Raw genomic sequence first — 21,588 nt, forward strand, 5'->3', positions numbered from 1 at the left:
AAACTATTCCCACAAAACATGTTGTGTCACTGCGACGAAGAGGTGCTTCTAACTTCCACTAAATGTTAGTAATACTGAGGAAGACTTCTAAACGCGAAACCGTATGTGAAAACTTGAACTGCATGTAGAGAGCTGATTAAGCAAATGCGTATAGAAGGATCTGTACGGAAAGAGATGAATAACTTCACGCAACAACTAGTTGCAAATGTCTGTTACGTCATATCAGAAGTAACTTATTAAGTGCAAGTTTAGATTACGGTGAACAAAGAGCGTTCCTTCTAAAGCAATCGGTTAGCTATTGATCGAAATCGATCAGTGATTTGGAATAAGAGCGGAGAATCGGACGGACTTATACCACAAGTCTGAGCTGCCGGTCGTCAGCTGATGACGCGACCTTTGCTGTGCCCGTTATAAAATGCAGTTGAGTCAGGTACACGTGTCGTAGTTATCTTATCACCTCATATTACATGCCAGGCAGGTGAAAAGCGACGGCTCACACTGAAAGGTGGTCTAGTCATCCAGCTGATCGCTTACCAGGTAAGCAGCGAAGTCACATTACTCATTTTGTCCCAAGCAGCTGTCTGTGTTGTGCACGGGTGCCCTGCAGTAGCCCGTGAAATTCCACGTATCGATCACAAGAAAAAATATAAGAACAGGGAGGGAGAGGGCTAATGTTATATTTAGGCCGTATAAAAATTCGAAAATATGTACTAATACGTAAGGGGAAAACGAGGGGAAAAGTTGTTTTCAAAAATCTAGAAAAATTCTTGACTGATGTGCTTCAATAGTGAAACAAACATTAGGACGGATAAATATCGCTCACGCAAGGTATAAAAGGACGGTGCAATGGCGCAACTGAATCGTTAGGGAATTCAATATCGTAAGATCCATAGTGTCATGAGTGTGCCGAGAATTCCAAATTTCAGGCCTTACCTCTCATCACGGACAACGCAATGGCCCACAGCCTTCACTCAGCTACCGAGAGCAGCGGCGTTTGTGTACAGTTGTCGGTGCTGATAGACAAGCAACACGGAAAATGCTATACATACTTTCACTAAGTAAATATTAAATGCTCTGAGTAACCGGAAGTCACCCGTTGGGATTTTTTGTGATCTCTCAAAGGCTTTTGATTGTGTAAATCATGGAATATTCTAGATAAGCTAAAGTACTGTGGTATGAATGGGACAGCACTCAAATGGTTTAAATCATACCTGACTGGAAAGTGCAGAAAGTTGAAATAAGCAGTTCACACAATATGCAAATAACTGGTGATTTCTCAAACTGGGGAAAAATCAAGAATGGGGTGCCGCAAGGTTCGGTCTTGGGTCCTCTGCTGTTCTTAATATATATTAATGACTTGCCATTCTATATTCAAGAAGATGCAAAGGTGGTACTTTTTGCCAATGATACAAGTATAGCTATCACACCCAACAGACAAGAAATTGTAAATGATGTTTTTCAGAAAATCATTAAGTGGTTCTCGGCAAATGGGCTCTCATTAAATTTAGCCAAAACACAATACATACAGTTCCACACAGTAACTGGAATGACACCATTAATAAATATAGTCATCGATCAGAAATCGGTAGCTAAGATAGAATATTCAAAATTTCTATGTGTATGCATTGATGAGGGTTTGAACTGGAAAAAACACACTGAAGATCTGCTGAAACGTTTGAGTTCAGCTACTTATGCTATTATGGTCATTGCAAATTTTGGCGATATACATCTCAGTAAATTTGCTTACCACGCCTATTTTCATTCTCTGCTTTCGTATGGCATCATATTCTGGGGTAACTCATCATTGAATAAAAGAGTGTTCATTGCCCAAAAGCGTGTAATGAGAATAATTGCTGGAGCTCATCCAAGATGATCCTGCAGACACTTATTTAAAGAGCTAAAGATCTTCACTTATGAAATTTGTTGTTAATAATCCGAACGAATTCAAAAGTAATAGCAGTGTACATGGCTACAACACTAGGAGAAAGGATGATCTTCACTACTCAAGGTTAAATCTAACTTTGGCTCAGAAGGATGTAAATTATGCTGCCACAAAAGTCTTTGGTCACTTACCTAATAGCATCAAAAGTCTGACAGATAGCAATATAGCATTTAAAAGGAAATTAAAAGAATTTCTTAATGGCAACTCGTTCTACTCATTAGATGAATTTTTGGATATAGTAAGTGGGTAATTTCCCGACCCCCACCCAAAAAATTAAAAATATTGTCATGTAATATTTTGTGTAATGTAATATCTTGTATACTTTCTTTTGAGCAGTGAATATTTTTTTGTCTAAATGTTGAGTTACCCCAAAATATTATTCTGTAGGACATCAGAGAGTGAAAGTATGCAAAGTATGTTAGCTGATTGCAAAAGTTGCTGAACCTAGTCGCTTTAGAAGATCAAAAATATCATTTTTCCAATTGAGATTCTCACCCATATGTACACCCAAAAACTTAGTATGCTCTACCCTGTCTACTGACTTCTGATGATGTGTTATATTTATTGAAGGATCTGTACTTTTTGCAGCAGAAAATTGGATGTACTGTGTTTTTTTCAAAATTTAGAGCAAGCCCATTTGCAGAAAACCAGTTAATGACTTTTCCAAAAACCTTATTTTTATCATTTTCAAGAGTTTCTTTTTCTAGATTAATAATGATGCTTGTATTATCAGCTAACAGTGTCAGTACAGCTTCCTGTTTCAGATAGGAAGGGAGGTTTTTGACATGTATCAAGAACAGAAGGGGACCTATGATTCAACCCTGTGGAACACCTAATGGGCCGGCCAGAGTGGCCGAGCGGTTCTAGGCGCTACAGTCTGGAACCGCGCGACCGCTACGTCGCAGGTTCGAATCGTGCCTCAGGCATGGATGTGTGTGATGTCCTTAGGTTAGTTAGGTTTAAGTAGTTCTAAGTTCTAGGGGACTGATGACCACAGTAGTCCCATAGTGCTCAGAGCCAACACCTAATGTAATTGCACCCCAGTTAGATGAAGTGGCCAACTTATTTAAATCACTTGACCCATATAAGGAAACTTTTTTCTTCCTATTCTGTACGTATGACTTACACCACTGATCTGATATTCCATTTATACCATAGAAATGTAATTTCTGTAACACAATGTCATGGTTCACACAGTCAAATGCTTTGGACAAGTCACAGAAAATTCCTATTGGAGACATTTTACTATTTAAAGAATCTATTATGTGGACAGTGAAATTGTATATTGCTGTCTCAGTGGAACAGTATTTTTGAAATCCGAACTGTGATTTACTAAGTACCCCATTACCGTTGAGATGGCTAACCACTCTTGAGTACATTACTTTCTCGAAGATTTTTGAAAATTCTGTAAGCAAGGATATTGGCCGATAATTATTGACATCTTTGTACAGTGTACTGTGAATGCTGCAGTGGAATTTTCTTCAGAACTTCAGTTTTCATATGACACCGTCAGCGCGCAGTGTGCGTAATTCAGAGGTTTCATACTCTGCAAAGGGTCATTTTCGTCCGATACTGCTTTCGTCAACACTTGGAGTGCAGCTGTTGCCATCAGATCGTCGCCTTCTTCACTTATTCTTTTATTGTTTTTTAACTTTTCTTCAGAGTCTGCTCTTCAACAACGTCATTGCATGTTGTCACATCCTCAGTAGTCTCTTCCGAATCGTCTGTGCTTTCGACTTCCAGTAATATTCCATGTAGTAAACTTGTCTCCGACTGAAATTGATCATCAGTACTATGGATGAACAAGACGCATTAAACAGTGGTCAAAATAAATGTTGCATATTGCTTCATTCTCAATACTGGACACAGCAGAAAACAAAACTGAGATTTCTCAATCAGGAACAGTCATAAGAAAACAAAGATATGGAAGATAAAGACATTTTTACTTGATGGACACCAAAAAAGCTTACAAAAGATTCCACGCCAAACACTAAAGTTTCTTCTCACTGTCATCTTTGCATAATACATTGTTTATCAACCAGTTGGCCCTCTTGATAATTGGAGATACTTTTGAATGCGGCTAGGTATACTGCTTATCACACTGCTTAGACAAGCCTGTAGTATATTGTCCCATTCCTCCACAGCGGCGTCTAAGATCCGCTACAAGGTCTCTTATGGGACAGGACGATTGCAAACCGCTCCTTTTTTGTATGGTCCACTCATTCTCAATGCAACTGAGATCTGGAGAATGTGGAGGCATAGCATATGACCGATTCTATCTTCTACTAGGAAGATGTTTACAAGATTGAGGCGATGGAGGCGTGCATTGTCATTTTTGTCATCCTCCAGAGTGAATTCCACCCGAATGTGTTCACCAAATGGAGTCACAAGGCGGGCAAGGACGCGTCCCGGTATTTCTTGTATTGACACAAGGGATGTACTGCGACGATACATGTATCTACCCAAAAACATGACTGAACCGCCTTGATAAGGATAGGGGACTACTATACAGTTAGGGTGCAAACATTACTCTCGTTACCTCCACACACGAATATCAGAATTGTCGTTTAGAGGATGAGCCTTATGAAGTATTCTAGCACGTAATGCCTGCTCACGGAGCCTATTTCCTGTCAGTTGTGTTCACATCTGCACTCCTGTAGCTGTCTGGAACTGCCGCTGTAGACGTGTAGCATTGTGCTGAGGGTTTGTGCTTGCTGTTATACGCATAAATCGGCCCTGCGTACCTGTCCTTTTCCTTCCGCAGCCACTTCTGTGACGATCTTCAGATGATCCTGTCGCCCGGTTCTAGAGACATCACTTTGAGTCACAGCGACATTCGTTGCGGCGTCCACTGCGCAATACCTATTTATTTTTTCTCTCATTATGAATGTTTTCTTTTCGTCATTAGTAATAAGAAAATGGCACATCACCGCAGAAGACGCCAAATTTAGACTTTTAAAACTATCTTTGTAACAAAAGAACAATGTCCGGAGAATATTCAATTTTTTTAACAACTTTTGTTTCAATCTCACTTGAGAGTACTTATCTTTTGGACCTCACACAAAAAGGACATGTAATTTTACTGGTGCGTCAACAATATGTGTCGTACATGATATGTGTAACAACATATGCAAATATATATATATATATATATATATATATATATATATATATATATATATATATATATACACTCCTGGAAATGGAAAAAAGAACACATTGACACCGGTGTGTCAGACCCACCATACTTGCTCCGGACACTGCGAGAGGGCTGTACAAGCAATGATCACACGCACGGCACAGCGGACACACCAGGAACCGCGGTGTTGGCCGTCGAATGGCGCTAGCTGCGCAGCATTTGTGCACCGCCGCCGTCAGTGTCAGCCAGTTTGCCGTGGCATACGGAGCTCCATCGCAGTCTTTAACACTGGTAGCATGCCGCGACAGCGTGGACGTGAACCGTATGTGCAGTTGACGGACTTTGAGCGAGGGCGTATAGTGGGCATGCGGGAGGCCGGGTGGACGTACCGCCGAATTGCTCAACACGTGGGGCGTGAGGTCTCCACAGTACATCGATGTTGTCGCCAGTGGTCGGCGGAAGGTGCACGTGCCCGTCGACCTGGGACCGGACCGCAGCGACGCACGGATGCACGCCAAGACCGTAGGATCCTACGCAGTGCCGTAGGGGACCGCACCGCCACTTCCCAGCAAATTAGGGACACTGTTGCTCCTGGGGTATCGGCTAGGACCATTCGCAACCGTCTCCATGAAGCTGGGCTACGGTCCCGCACACCGTTAGGCCGCCTTCCGCTCACGCCCCAACATCGTGCAGCCCGCCTCCAGTGGTGTCGCGACAGGCGTGAATGGAGGGATGAATGGAGACGTGTCGTCTTCAGCGATGAGAGTCGCTTCTGCCTTGGTGCCAGTGATGGTCGTATGCGTGTTTGGCGCCGTGCAGGTGAGCGCCACAATCAGGACTGCATACGACCGAGGCACACAGGGCCAACACCCGGCATCATGGTGTGGGGAGCGATCTCCTACACTGGCCGTACACCACTGGTGATCGTCGAGGGGACACTGAATAGTGCACGGTACATCCAAACCGTCATCGAACCCATCGTTCTACCATTCCTAGACTGGCAAGGGAACTTGCTGTTCCAACAGGACAATGCACGTCCGCATGTATCCCGTGCCACCCAACGTGCTCTAGAAGGTGTAAGTCAACTACCCTGGCCAGCAAGATCTCCGGATCTGTCACCCATTGAGCATGTTTGGGACTGGATGAAGCGTCGTCTCACGCGGTCTGCACGTCCAGCACGAACGCTGGTCCAACTGAGGCGCCAGGTGGAAATGGCATGGCAAGCCGTTCCACAGGACTACATCCAGCATCTCTACGATCGTCTCCATGGGAGAATAGCAGCCTGCATTGCTGCGAAAGGTGGATATACACTGTACTAGTGCCGACATTGTGCATGCTCTGTTGCCTGTGTCTATGTGCCTGTGGTTCTGTCAGTGTGATCATGTGATGTATCTGACCCCAGGAATGTGTCAATAAAGTTTCCCCTTCCTGGGACAATGAATTCACGGTGTTCTTATTTCAATTTCCAGGAGTGTATATATATATATATATATATATATATATATATATATATATATATATATATATATATATATATATATATATATATATAAGAGTTATCATAGACGCAAGAATATTAGAATATTTTTTACGCAAAAGCATGACTTCCACCTGCAATAATAGGTACAGGCAGTAATTTCTTCCATTCTGCAAGACATCTTAAAATATATATATATATATATGTGCTAATGATCAAGATTTAATGTATGGACTGTATGATCGGCAAACACAGGAAATTTAGAGGTAAAACAATATCAATGTAATTTAATAGTGACTTCTACTAAAAATATATATACAGGGTGATTCACGAAGATATGCAAATATTTTAATATGTTATTCTACAAGTAAAACTAAAGAAAAATGTTCACATAAACATAGGTCTGCAAATGTTTAGTTACGGAGTTACGGCTAATAAAAGATATTGCCAGAAATTTAGCAACTTAGCTAATATGAAGCCATCGCAAAACTATACGAAGTAAAGCACGATTTCCATTTATTTTGTTGTTATTGGTCTGGTGAATCTAATAAAACATGTCCCAGACGTGTATCTGTAGTAGTTTACCACAATATCCAGAGAAGCAAAGATTATTACACAAGTAAACTTGTTTACTTTCCATTCAGAATGTAGAAACGATTATGTCATTGTTGGCAACCGTTAGTGAGTTGTTTCAGGCGTTTCCTAACCTTGAAACGAGTTAGTTTTCTGTATTGTTCAGTGAAAAAACATAACAACAACACTGTATTTAAGTGAAACCACATAGTAACTGTTCTAGTTTGTAGATTATTTATGAAATAGGGATGCCTTTCAAATTAACGACAGAAGCTATACGCCGATATGGTGTTTATTTATGGCAAATATGATGGTAATGCTACGGCTGCAGTTAACGAATATCATATACGATATCCAACTCGGAGGATTCCGAATGCACGAACCATTAGTGGAGTATTTCGAATAAAGTACAATAACCTGTATCCTTACCATAAACAAAAGTGCATGGAGTTGTGCAACTGGTTAAATACTAATCGGCAGCTACACAAATACATTTTGTTTACTGATGAGGCACAGTTTACTGGAGATGGTATAAACAATTTACATAACGGGCGTGTATGGCCTGAAGTAAACCCACATGCTCACAGTGCGACGCGATTACCAGCAGCAATTTAGCATAAATGTGTGGTATGGTATAATCAACACACACTTTATTGGATCACTCATTTTCCCAGGACGTATAACTGGAGAGACTTACTTACAATTCTTTCAAGAAGATATGCCGCGCTTGCTCGAAGATGTTCCACTTGCTACGCGATTGCAAATGTATTTTCAACATGACGGTACGCCTCCACATTTCACCAACGCCGTTCGTACACATTTAAATTAACATTTTCCCCTGAAATGGATTGCTTGTGGTGCTACAAGTCTGTGGCCACCCAGATCGTCCAATTTAACACCAATGGATTTTTGTGTATGGGGATGGATGAAAGACGAAGTTTATGTGGACAAAGTCATTACACGTGAAGCATTAATTGCTCGCATTATGAATGCAATAGACGAAATTAAGAACAACCCTGTGAAATTGAAACGAGCAACAAAATCTGTTCATACATATGCAGCTAAATGCATTGAACTCGGTGGAGACATTTTTGAACATTTATTGTGAATGTTTTGTGAAACTGTATGTACACTGTACAAATTCCTTAACACTGAGCTTTGTTTTTTTCGATTTAACATGAATTGACGTCTGCTATGGTATTAATAAAAGCAGATTATCTAACACTTTCATACAGTTTCAGTTCGTGTTACTACCATCATTTTTCCAAAATTAAATTCTCTACAACTTCTGTTGAAAACTTTATGCAGTTGTCTGGAATTAAAAAAAAAAAAAAACAAAAAAAAAAAAACAAAAAAAATTGGGCCAAGTAATTCATAAATTAAAATTTTTACGAAATTACGTCTTTGCTTCTGTGGATGTTCTGGAAAACTACTGTAGATACACGTCTGGCATATGTTTTAGTAGATTCACCAGATCAATAACAACAAAATAAATGGAAATGTGCTTTACTTTAACCTCGTATAGTTTTGCGGTGGCTTCATATTAGCTAAGTTGCTAAATTTCAGGCAAAATTTTTAATTACCCGTAACTCTATAACTAACACTTGCGGACCTACGTTTATATGGACTTTTTTCTTTAGTTTTACTTGTAGAATAACATATTAGAATATTTGCATATCTTCGTGAATCATTCCGTATATGTGTAATAGTCGGAGAACTGTATAGGTGCCCGCCAATGTGGCCGAGCGGTTCTAGGCGCTTCAGTCTGGAAGCGCGCGACTGTTACAGTCGCAGGTTCGAATCCTGCCTCGGGCATGGATGTGTGTGGTGTCCTTAGGTTAGTTATGTTTAAGTAGTTCTAAGTTCTAGGAGACTGATGACCTCAGATGTTGAGTCCCATAGTACTCGGAGACATTTGAACCAACTGTATAGGTTGACTCTTCCACAGAAGATTACATCAACCAGCCACTTTTTACAATGCTATTTATTTAAACAGAGCTGTTACCGGCTTCGAACCGACAGGTTCATCTACAGACGGCTAGTTCACGTTTTACTAATGTAAACTACTAATGTACGAATGTAAAACGTGAACTAGCCGTCTGAAGATGAACCTGTCGATTTGAGACCGGTAAGGGCGCCGTTTAAATAAGTAAATAGCACTGTAAAAAGGATTTTATTCCTACTCTTGATCTGAGCAGTATTAAAATGATGACGAGCGTTACCTGCAGGCAGAATGATAGGCAGATGCCAGATGCTGGTTACTCACCTAAGGCTTGCCAAAATAACAACGTGCGATTCAAATGGCTCAAATGTCTTCAAGCACTATGGGACTTAACATCCGAGGAAATCAGTCCCCTAGAACTTAGAACTACTTAAACCTAACTAACCTAAGAATATCACATACATCCATGCCCGAGGTAGGATCCGAACCTGCGACTGTAGCAGCAGCGCAGTTCCAGACTGAATCGCCCAGAACCGCTGTGCCACAGCCGCCGGCTGATGTGTGATTCGCGAATAAAATAGTTTTTATTGGGAAAAATTAACAATTGATCTGTTGCACAACACAACAGGAATGCGGAAGCTAGCCATGAGTGCCTTGTGAATGGGAGTTCACGTCGTTCAGAAAACATTGTCATGAAAGTAGATCGGCCTTTGTCAGTAATACATTTCAACAAATTAAATATATCTCATTACCATACTCTTTCAGAATACTCATACTTTCGTAATAATACCGACCATTTTTTTTCATTTATGTAGCCTGTTGTATAATTAGTTTATTGAAGCTGATAATGTGTATGCGACCATTGAAATGCCATTTTTAATCGCGGCGAGCCAATTAAAAGATTTTTATTTGTGAGGGCTTTTCGACTGTTTCTAGCTTGCATTGGGAATGTGATGTCCACATGTACATAGTATGATGTCTCTTATTACATCCATATCCAAGAAACAATAGTGAAACTTGTAATGGTACTTGAATTACGTAAACATTACGGCACCTCACCTCAACCTCTCGATACCAGCAATATTCTACTGTGTTTCTGTAAAATAATTAACATATTTCTGTGACAACATTCGGGCGGATTTGATTTCATTAATGTAGAGGGACTTCAATACATCGATATGTATATACTGCAATGATATTGTTCTTACGTGTATTCTTTCTTTTGTCATTATGATCATTGATGTACTTGTAGCTGATTTTTGGGCGCGTAAGTGGTTATTAGAGAGTCAAGCTTTGGTCATGTTAAAAAGACGCAAATTGTAGTCAGTTTATGAAATGTGAACTTTAACAGTGAGGAAGATATTTTCAAGTATGTTTGATGTTGTGAGGTGATGTTTTGGAACGAGTTACGTGATATTGCAACAAAAGTAATAAAAAAGAAGTGTAACTTAAATTCGGAGTGCTGATTATTTTTTTACATCTCCATTGTCCTAACTTGTAAAAGTTTAGCCTTCAAATGGTTCAAATGGCTCTGAGCACTATGGGACTTAACTGCTGAGGTCATCAGTCGTTTAATCTTCAAGAATGGTTTATGAAACACATCTATAAAACTTTTGAATATCGCAGAATAACACCTAGGCCTCTTTGCATCCGAGCTTGGAATTATCACTACCAAGATTTTCGACGAATGAGCCATGAGTTCACAACGAGAGCAGCGTGGGAAACACGAAAAGATGAGTGCCTAGTTTATCCATTATTTCAAGAAATGACTTTATTAACTGTGCTCTAATGACACCTGTAACATTATATAATTTTGTTGTTGCCCGAAAATGCAATATTTAGCAGCGTGAGCAACACTACAATCATAATTAATTTTTGACTCTTGTTGTGGTAGGGTTGTTAGAAACTTGTGCACTTCATATGTTGGACGCTTTTTATGAGAAGCACAAAGGGATCATATATCATATCTCTGGAAATTACGCCTGTTCGACTATTTGCAAAAGATCGTAGAGATACGTCAGCATACAAGGCAGCAAGGAGATAACCTCTTTTTACTTTCATGCCTTGCTTATAGATGGCGTGATTTTATAATATTCCTTACTTCCTTATTCACGACCCTCGCGATGAATCGTCTCTCTCTTCTTACGATCTGAAAACATTGTGGAAGCAGAAGATATACAGGGTGTTACAAAAAGGTACGGCCAAACTTTCAGGAAACATTCCTCACACAAAGAAAGAAAATAGGTTATGTGGACATGTGTCCGGAAACGCTTACTTTCCATGTTAGAGCTCATTTTATTACTTCAAATCACATTAATAATGGAATGGAAAAACAGCAACAGAACGTACCAGCGTGACTTCAAACACTTTGTTACAGGAAATGTTCAAAATGTCCTCCGTTAGCGAGGATACATGCATCCACCCTCTGTCGCATGGAATCCCTGAAGCGCTGATGCAGCCCTGGAGAATGGCGTATTGTATCACAGCCGTCCACAATACGAGCACGAAGAGTCTCTACATTTGGTACCGGGGTTGCGCAGACAAGAGCTTTCAAATGCCCCCATAAATGAAAGTCAAGAGGGTTGAGGTCAGGAGAGCGTGGAGGCCATGGAATTGGTCCGCCTCTACCAATCCACCGGTCACCGAATCTGTTGTTGAGAAGCATACGAACACTTCGACTGAAATGTGCAGGAGCTCCATCGTGCATGAACCACATGTTGTGTCGTACTTGTAAAGGCACATGTTCTAGCAGCACAGGTAGAGTATCTCATAAGAAATCATGATAACGTGCTCCATTGAGCGTAGGTGGAAGAACATGGGGCCCAATCAAGACATCACCAACAATGCCTGGCCAAACGTTCACAGAAAATCTGTGTTGATGACGTGATTGCACAATTGCGTGCAGATTCTCGTCAGCCCACACATGCTGATTGTGAAAATTTATAATTTGATCACGTTGGAATGAAGCCTCATCCGTAAAGAGAACATTTGCACTGAAATGAGGATTGACACATTGTTGGATGAACTATTTGCAGAAGTGTACCCGTGGAGGCCAATCAGCTGCTGATAGTGCCTGCACACGCTGTACATGGTACAGAAACAACTGGTTCTCCCGTAGCACTCTCGATACAGTGACGTGGCCAACGTTACCTTGTTCAGCAGCAACTTCTCTGACGCTGACATTAGGGTTATCGTCAACTGCACGAAGAATTGCCTCGTCCATTGCAGGTGTCCTCGTCGTTCTTGGTCTTCCCCAGTCGCGAGTCATAGGCTGGAATGTTCCGTGCTCCCTAAGACGCCGATCACTTGCTTCGAACGTCTTACTGTCGGGACACATTCCTTCTGGAAATCTGTCTCGATACAAACGTACCGCGCCACGGCTATTGCCCTGTACTAATCCATGCATCAAATGAGCATCTGCCAATTCCGCATTTGTAAACATTGCACTGACTGCAAAACCACGTTCGTGATGAACACTAACCTGTTGATGCTAAGTAATGATGTGCTTGATGCTAGTACTGTAGAGCAAGGGGCCACATGTCAACACAAGCACCGAAGTCAACACTACTTTCCTTCAGTTGGGCCACCTGGCAGTGAATCGAGAAAGTACAGTACATACTGACGAAACTAAAATGAGCTCTAACATGGAAATTAAGAGTTTCCAGACACATGTCCACATAACATCTTCTCTTTATTTGTGTGTGAGGAATGTTTCCCGAAAGTTTGACCATACCTTTTTGTAACACCCTGTATAATGACTCACCAGTTATTGAACTGTACATTTTTCTTGACAAAAGAATAAACAAAACAAAAGAACTGTACAGATGTATGTAACTGGAAACTATTATGTACTAACGAAAGAGATGGCGCGCTTAAATGGCGAAAATCGAAACGCTATTCAGTTATAATAAAATTAAACATAAAGTAAGGCCGTATTTTTCGGATGGGCAATAGTTTCACTGACAACATGCGCCAAGGCGAAGTGAGCATCGGCAGGACTGCCTTCCTGCTCGCCGCCTCACCCTACCAGTAGAACTCGCGCGACGCGAGAAACTGTGCCGCAACCACAACGCCGCGCGACCTGGCGCAGGAGCAGGTGTCGTGACCCCCGCAGCGTCGCGTCCCACTTTGCGCGATCCCATTTGAACCTGTGAAGCTACAAAAATGCGTCCTGCGCTATGCCCCGCCACACGCGCTATACACGTCTCAATTTGCGCCTAGCGTCAGGCCCCTGTCACTTGCGAGTTTTTCCCGAGAAGCCCTCTCGAGAGCAACTCGCCAAGCTTCACTCTCAACTGAACACGAAACCTACTCCAGTAGTCAACGCACGGTTTGTACCTCGCAGTTGGGGGATTTGTATTGTATATCTTATTCCATCTGTAGACGGTGTGCGAGGAACAAAGACTTGAGGTTCGTCGCAATATCAATACGAATTTCCCTATACTTAACGCCCTGAGCTATTACAAGACAGACATCTACATCTACATCTACATTTATGCTCCGCAAGCCACCAAACGGTGTGTGGCGGAGGGCACTTAACGTGCCACTGCCATTACCTCCCTTTCCTGTTCCAGTCACGTATGGTTCGCGGGAAGAACGACTGCCGGAAAGCCTCCGTGCGCGCTCGAATCTCTCTGATTTTACACTCGTGATCTCCTCGGGAGGTATAAGTAGGGGGAAGGAATATATTCGATACCTCATCCAAAAACGCACCCTCTCGAAACCTGGCGAGCAAGCTACACCGCGATGCAGAGCGCCTCTCTTGCAGAGTCTGCCACTTGAGTTTGCTAAACATCTCCATATCGCTATCACGCTTACCAAATAACCCTGTGACGAAACGAGCCGCTCTTCTTTGGATCTTCTCTATCTCTTCCGTCAACCCGACCTGGCACAGGTGCCACACTGATGAGCAGTACTCAAGTATAGGTCGAACGAGTGTTTTGTAAGCCACCTCCCTTGTTGATGGACTACATTTTCTAAGGACTCTCCCAACGAATCTCAATCTGGTACCCGCCTTACCAACAATTAATTTTATATGATCATTCCACTTCAAATCGTTCTGCACGCATACTCCCAGATATTTTACAGAAGTAACTGCTACCAGTGTTTGTTCCACTATCATATAATCATACAATAAAGGAACCTTCTTTCTATGTATTCGCAATACATTACATTTGTCTATGTTGTGGGTCAGTTGCCACTACCTGCACCAAGTGCCTATCCGCTGCAGATCTTCCTGCATTTCGCTGCAATTTTCTAATGCTGCAACTTCTCTGTATACTACAGCATCATCTGCGAAAAGCTGAATTGGAACTTCTGACACTATCTACTAGGTCATTTATATATATTGTGAAAAGCAATGGTCCCATAACACTCCCCTGTGGCACGCCAGAGGTTACTTTAACGTCTGTAGACGTCTCTCCATTGAGAACAACATGCTGTGTTCTGTTTGCTAAAAACTCTTCAATCCAGCCACAGAGCTGGTCTGATATTCCGTAGGCTCTTACTTTGTTTATCAGACGACAGTGCGGAACTGTATCGAACGCCTTCCGGAAGTCAAGGAAAATGGCATCTACCTGGGCGCCTGTATCTAATATTTTCTGGGTGACAGTGATATATTTCTTGATTCGTTTTATAAAGGCAGACATGGGGAATTTTGAAACTTCCTCGCAGATTAAAACTGCGTGCCGGACCGAGACTCGAACTCGGGACCTTGACCTTTCGCGCGCAAGTGCTCTACCATCTGAGCTACCCAAGCACGACTGACTCCCCGTCCTCACAGCTTTACTTCTGCCAGTACCTCGTCTCCTACCTTCCAAACTTCACAGAAGCTCTCCTGCGAACCTTGCAGAACTAGCACTCCTGGAAGAAAGGATATTGCGGAGACATGGCTTAGCCACAGCCTGGGGGATGTTTCTAGAATGAATGGGGAATTTTTTGATAAAGGCTCACGTGAAGCATAACGTCCCTCTCTTGTTGTTCCTGCCTTTGTAGTTTGTTTTACATTTCTGACAAGGTCTCACTCTTACGAAGAGTGTAACATTTTTCTTATCACCTCTATCTGTTATGTAAATAGACTTGGTATGTGTCACAGACCGAGCGAATTGGCGCAGCGGTTAGACACTGGACTCGCATTCGGGAGGACGACGGTTGAATCCCGCGTCCGGCCATCCTGATTTAGGTTTTCCGTGTGTTGTGTACATAGTTGCGCGTAGTCAGCGCGTACACAACTTTCCCACTAGAGCGCGCCCCGCTAAGCACAACAGCGCAGGCGCAGCGCTCGTCCGTCTCCGCAGTACGAGATGGCGCTGTCTTAGAGACGGATCAAATTCTTCTTCCGCCGATCCGCGTATTAATATGTAACGCAGCCAATGAGATTGCTGCTAATGTAGAACCTTTTCTCCTCGCGGATCACACTCGCACAGTGATACCTGAATACGCGAGGTATTATAACGAGTGTACAGACCTCTGTACCAGTCTGCACCAGTCTGTACCAGTCTGCATTAGTCTGTACCAGTCTATAGTCAAGTTTCAGTCTGCGCCTAATAAGATTACCATATTCCTGTACATAGCCATGAAGATAAATGTATAGACACTTTGTCAAGTATCAGAGATATGTGAGAATAACATTAACGTACCAAGACCAAAGGAACTACAGATTGTCAATTGTAAATAGCATCCAGAATGAAGTTATTTCTATGCTTTTTATTATTTTAATAAATGTGTGTGAAACTTAATCAAGTTCTGTTTAAAGATGGTCACCGTCAATCTGCTACTCTAAGGGCGCAAGTGACATTTGTATCGTCTGTCCTAACGGCAGAAGATAAACACGCCACAATAAGACCACGAGACATATTGCTGATGCTCGCCTACTTCGTTAGAGCGACAAGACAAATAATCTGATAGTATGTGTACCGAAGGTCTTACAGTACGCACACCACACCGTGATTTCCCTAAATCGTTCCAGGCAAGTGTTGGGATGGTTCCTTTGAAAGGGCACGGCCGACTTCCGTCCCCGTCCCTCCCTCCTTAATCCGATGACCTCGCTGTCTGGTCTCCTTCCCCAAACAACCCAATATGTGTCACACACTATTGAGCAACGGAACTGATAAAAATGAGGCTTTTTGCGATGTGTCAGTAGTACAGGTGGCTAACAAAAACGGCCACACATCTACAAAAAGAAGAAAAATTAGTAATTTTATTTACCGTATGTATACTTCATAACTGAGATATGCGTAACTCTTTATAGCTGTAGATTCGTGATGCTCAGTGATACACAATGACAGTAATGTTCTTGATAGGAGCAAATACTCTTGTATGGTGCTACACTTACAAGGAACCCCTTGGGTGCGAGGTCACAAAAGGTCAATCATGTTTACGGCATTCGATCCCGACATATTGTCTACCACGCAGCCGCAATATTGGCTATTAATGGTAACAGGAGCATGACTGGAGGTATCCAATAGTGAGCACTGCATTAGGCTGCGAAGCGTAGTTGAACTGCTTACTCGACGAGTAACACACAACAGGGCTACAGTACTAATGGTGTTGATACAAAGCAGAGCAATGGCGGTGATAAACAAAGCAAATATTGCATTATATACACAACAAAAGTTGCAGAAGTTGACATTTCGTCCGAAAGCAATCCAAGGAATTTCGCAGCGTCAGAAAGAGGTGGCAGACGAAATATTAGCGTTTCTGCAAGATGAGTCAGTGGAATGTGTGGCGATGTATACGCTCGACTGTGTGGACAATGTACATGAAGAGTACAATGATGACGATACGTGCTTAACGAAAGAGATATTGAAACAGGGGTCGAGCCGTGTAGTTCATCATCCTTGTCGGACAGGGAGCCATAAATCACGTCTCCAGTGAAATATAGTAAAGGACAACAACTGTCCAAGGAGCAGGTACTGAACATAATTATGTACGTAGAAGAGCAACCGTAACATAGTAAAAAAAAGAAAGAATTATGAACAGATTTCGAATAAGTCCGCAGCAATACGATCGTGTACTGCATCAGAAAAACTGTAGTTTTTAAGGGAGAAACAGGCACACTTGTTACAAAAAGTAGTTTTGCGCGTTTCAAGACGGTTCGGTACAATTTACAGGACGTGCATGATAGTGGATGGATGGATATGGTGTTATGGGCGCTCAACAGTGTAGTCTTTAGCCCCCGTGCATGATAGTGACCTACTATGTGACACTCTTGAAATTGCGCACAACATAGATTACAGTGATTTCAAGGGATGCAATGGATAGTTACGCAGCTTCAAACAGTGCTACATAAAGACGTAAGATAACGAAATTGCAAACAAAGCGTCAACTTGACGATGCATAGCAAACTGCGAAAATCACCCCTTAAATTTGTAGATGGTATAAACAACTCCAAGCATTCGGAGTTTGAAGAGGAAACGCATATGAAAGAAACCATGGAAATTAAAAGTGCCAAGAGAGTTGTAGTGAAATCAGCTAACATCAATACCTTAACGCATTCGTATGCAATTATACGGACTGTTAATCTGGATCGTAAATTGGCTGGAAAGTTATTTATTGTGCTGCGAGAAGTTGTAGGTGTTGTATCCCCTACGATTCTTTCTCGTGTGCGTGATATTTAAAGGGCAGTAGGGAATAATTCCGTCACAGCAAACAAGAGTGGGAAAATGGGCGTAAGGGACAGCGATATGATTCTATATGCCTTCTGTAAGAGTGGATGCCTAGCTGAACATCCTGTCTGAAACGCCTGGCCAGAGCGGATTAGGTTGTGGAAAGGGGCCAAAAAATGGTTACTGTCAGTTGCACTCAACATAAAAACTTTATTCACCAACACACAGTATTACAACAAGGATGCAAAACACTCAAAACTTTAATCCACCTCCTTTGGTTAGCTTTAGATCGGCTGAAGGTCACACTTAAAATCCAAGACGCAAGGCCTAAGTAAGAAATTGACATTCTTCTGGAAGTGTCACCCAAAATATTTTCTAAATCTTCAATCTAAACAGGCTGAAGGCCTTAGCACTTTAATTTTAATGGGACTCGGCTGGAGGTCGCATATTTAGCAATAAGTGTTTCAATCCGACGGGAGAAGGCCTAGTCTTAAAACAATTGGAACAAATTCGGCTGAAGGTCCGATATCAAAACATCACAACCGTATGCCTTAAGGGCAAGACAAGAACATCAATTTAAGAGATATTATAACTCGGCTGAAGGCCACACATCAACACAATAATTTAACGGCTTAAGGCTTTAAAAGATTTGATGTAAAATTCAGCTGAAGGCCGCTATAAGAAAAACGATATCATGCCTTAAGGGCAAGAGAAGGACATTAATTTAAGAGGCATTAAAACTCGGCTGAAGGCCACACATCAAGCAAATAACTAAAATCCAAACACGGAAATTACTACATAACACACAAGGTACGGCGCTCAGAAGTTTCCAAAAGTCGGCCTGGGACTGTAATACTAACGCCCGTTTAGGTGAGACTGGCAGCCTGACGAACAATCTCTTAATTGGAAGGCAACCCAACCGACACACAGGCGATCGACCAATCATCCAAATCAGTTCCGCTGGACACATCCAACAAAACGACCACAAGGTTTCAATACAACGACACACAGAAACAAACGAAGACATGTAAACAGTTGAGGCTCAATAGTAAGTTAAGCTAAGACTCAACTTTCATGTCCAAGATCGGTGGGCAACGAACTTCGTAGCACTCACAAGCGGCACCTCACACTCCAACCGCGCGTGCACGCCGCCAGTTGCTCCAACCCAACTCCACGCCAACCGACACACCCAACTGCTGGTCCGTCCGCGACTGGTGCTCCATCGCGACTGCATTGCTGGTGCGTGTCCTACTCACTGACTTCCTTCGCACGGACGACGTCCGAGAGACACTGGCTCGGACCATGCAGAGGAATACAACCGACATATCTGCACAGGAAGAAACAGACCCAAATACACGTCGTCGATGAGTCGACCAACCGAACGACCAACCACCGGTCGTTCCCGCTGGTACTGGCTGTGTGGACCTCGCTGGGGCTCCATCCCCGACTGCATTGCTGGTGCGTCCCAACTGCACTGCTGGTACCACTCAAACTGAAATGCCAAACACACAACGACCCAGAAATACTATTGTTCGCTCCAGAGATGGTACGACAGTGCACTTATCGATACGCGTTGCTGCTGCCACTCTCAGGCAAGTAAGGCAGGAAGTTAGTGACGCCCGTAAATGGAATAAGAAAACGAGGCGACAGTACCGTAACAGAAGATGACAAACAATAAATGGCATGAACACGAGCCATGCATTGCTCACTGTGCTTTTTGTAAATCCCAATTTTGTAACGCACCATTTTTCAAAGGTTCAAATGGCTCTGAGCACTGTGGGACTTAACATGTGAGGTCATCAGTCCCCTAGAACATAGAACTACTTAAACCTAACTAACCTAAGGACATCACACAGCCGGCCGGAGTGGCCGAGCGGTTCTAGGCGCTTCAGTCTGGAACCGTGCGACCGCTACGGTCGCAGGTTCGAATCCTGCCTCGGGCATGGATGTGTGTGATATTCTCAGGTTAGTTAGGATTAAGTAGTTCTAAGTTCTGGGGGACTGATGACCTCAGAAAAGTCCCATAGTACTCAGGGCCATTTTTGACATCACACACATCCATGCCCGAGGCAGGATTCGAACCTGCGACCGTAGTGGTTGCGCGGTTCCAGACTGTAGCGCCTAGAACCGCTCGGCCACACTGGCCGGCCACCATTTTTCATGCGATGTTCACGGTGCAAGTTAATGGTTCGTTTTGGACATTTCTTGAATGTCGACGATGTCCATTTTGTGGAGTGTAATACATACATTTCACAGAAGATTGATCTCTGCATTTCCCGAACATTCGTTTCCTGTCGCCCTCCTGATGCAGATGGTGAGTCATTAACAGCTAATATTTTTCTGTCATGAGTTGATGGTGTCCCACTGTTTCAGGATGTGGAAGACCACAGTCTGGGCATCAGCCATACTGGCGCTGTGGCTGGTGGGCCTCTGTGAGTCGGCCAAGATCCTCTGTCTGATGACCAGCGTCACTCGCAGCCACCACATCTTCAACCGCCGCTTCACCCTCGAGCTCGCCAAACGCGGTCACCAGGTGACTGTGTTCGCTCCAGACCAGGAGAAGAAACCGTCTCCTAACCGTCGGGAAATCCTGATAGAAGGAGCCTACGAGGCCATACAAGAAGCGTTCGACTACGAGAGCTTCGCAGAAATGGATAAGATGACCATGGTTGCAGAAGTTTTCAGCTGGGGACTAGTCACATGCCGTCACACGTTAAACTCGGAAGGTGCTCGACAGCTGCTAGAATTGGCGAAAAACGAGACGTTCGATCTGATCATCACAGAATTCGTCGTGCAGGAATGCGTGCTGGGTTTCGTCAGCAAATTCGGCAACCCTCCAGTAATCGGTATCACAGGCTACCCAGGTCCTCCGTGGGCATACGACCTGATGGGAAACTTCCAGAACCCGTCCTATGTGAACACTTACATTCTGCCTCTGACCGACCACATGACATTCACGCAGAGGATGCAAAACTTTCTGCTCGACACGTACGTGTGGCTCTACCGCAGGTTTTTGTACATGCCGCAGCAGGATGAGCTCAGCAGGAAGTTCTTTGGCGACTCTACGCCGCTGCCCAGCGAGACCGAGAAGAACGTCAGCTTCGTAATGGTCAACACCCACTTCAGCACGGACTACCCCAAGCCGCTGGTGCCGGCCATCATTGAGATCGGAGGGCTGCAAGCGAAACCTCCACAGCCGCTACCCAAGGTGAGTTGAACCTAGTCACATTTTACTCTTCCAAGTTCAGATTTTAAAATTTGTTGCACATCGTGAAAAGAGTGTACTGCAGAGTAACGCAACATGCCATGATGTGTGGACTCTAGACAAATAGAAACGACCCTGAACTCTTATGTGCGTTAACAATTGCTACTTCTTAATTGACCATGTCAGTGTCTCAAACGTTCAGTTTGATGTTTGTTCAAAAATGTTCAAATGTGTGTGAAATGTTATGGGACTTAACTGCTAAGGTCATCAGTCCCTAAGCTTACATACTATTTAACCTAAATTAGCCTAAGGACAAACACACACACCCATGCCGGAGGGAGGACTCGAACCTCCGGCCGGGATCAGCCGCACAGTCTATGACTGCCGCGCCTTAGATTGATTTTTGTGCTCAGACAAATTACATGACTAACGTGCGTTGTTATCTACTTCATTGACTCCTAAGTAGACCTGGTACCTCACACATCGCACCAGAAATTAAATACCTGTCATCTCAACATAAACACAACTCGATGTCTAACATATCTGATAATCTAACTGTGATCCTCCATATAATAAATATTAGGAAAATCGTTGTTGATAATTCTTCCGGGTTATATGGCCGTGGTCCATGGAATTCTTCTATTCCTAACGTTTCGTCCAAGGTAAAATTTAAATAACCGATTTATTTATTATAGAGGCTCGCA

At 42.9% G+C, this 21,588-nt stretch overlaps 1 protein-coding gene across 1 annotated transcript in view; it reads left to right on the plus strand.

Moving 5' to 3' along the window:
- Positions 1 to 519: 519 nt before the first annotated feature.
- The window catches only part of LOC124717351 (UDP-glucosyltransferase 2-like), a 76,792-nt gene continuing 55,723 nt past the window's right edge, over positions 520 to 21,588 (plus strand). The window contains exons 1-2 of the mRNA XM_047244180.1: positions 520 to 537; positions 20,053 to 20,887. Of these exons, the coding sequence (XP_047100136.1) occupies positions 20,054 to 20,887 (834 nt within the window). The 5' untranslated portion in view covers positions 520 to 537; position 20,053. The remainder of the gene's footprint in view (positions 538 to 20,052; positions 20,888 to 21,588) is intronic.

This window comes from Schistocerca piceifrons, chromosome 9 (assembly GCF_021461385.2).
Source record: "Schistocerca piceifrons isolate TAMUIC-IGC-003096 chromosome 9, iqSchPice1.1, whole genome shotgun sequence".
NCBI classification, from domain to species: Eukaryota; Metazoa; Arthropoda; class Insecta; order Orthoptera; family Acrididae; genus Schistocerca; species Schistocerca piceifrons.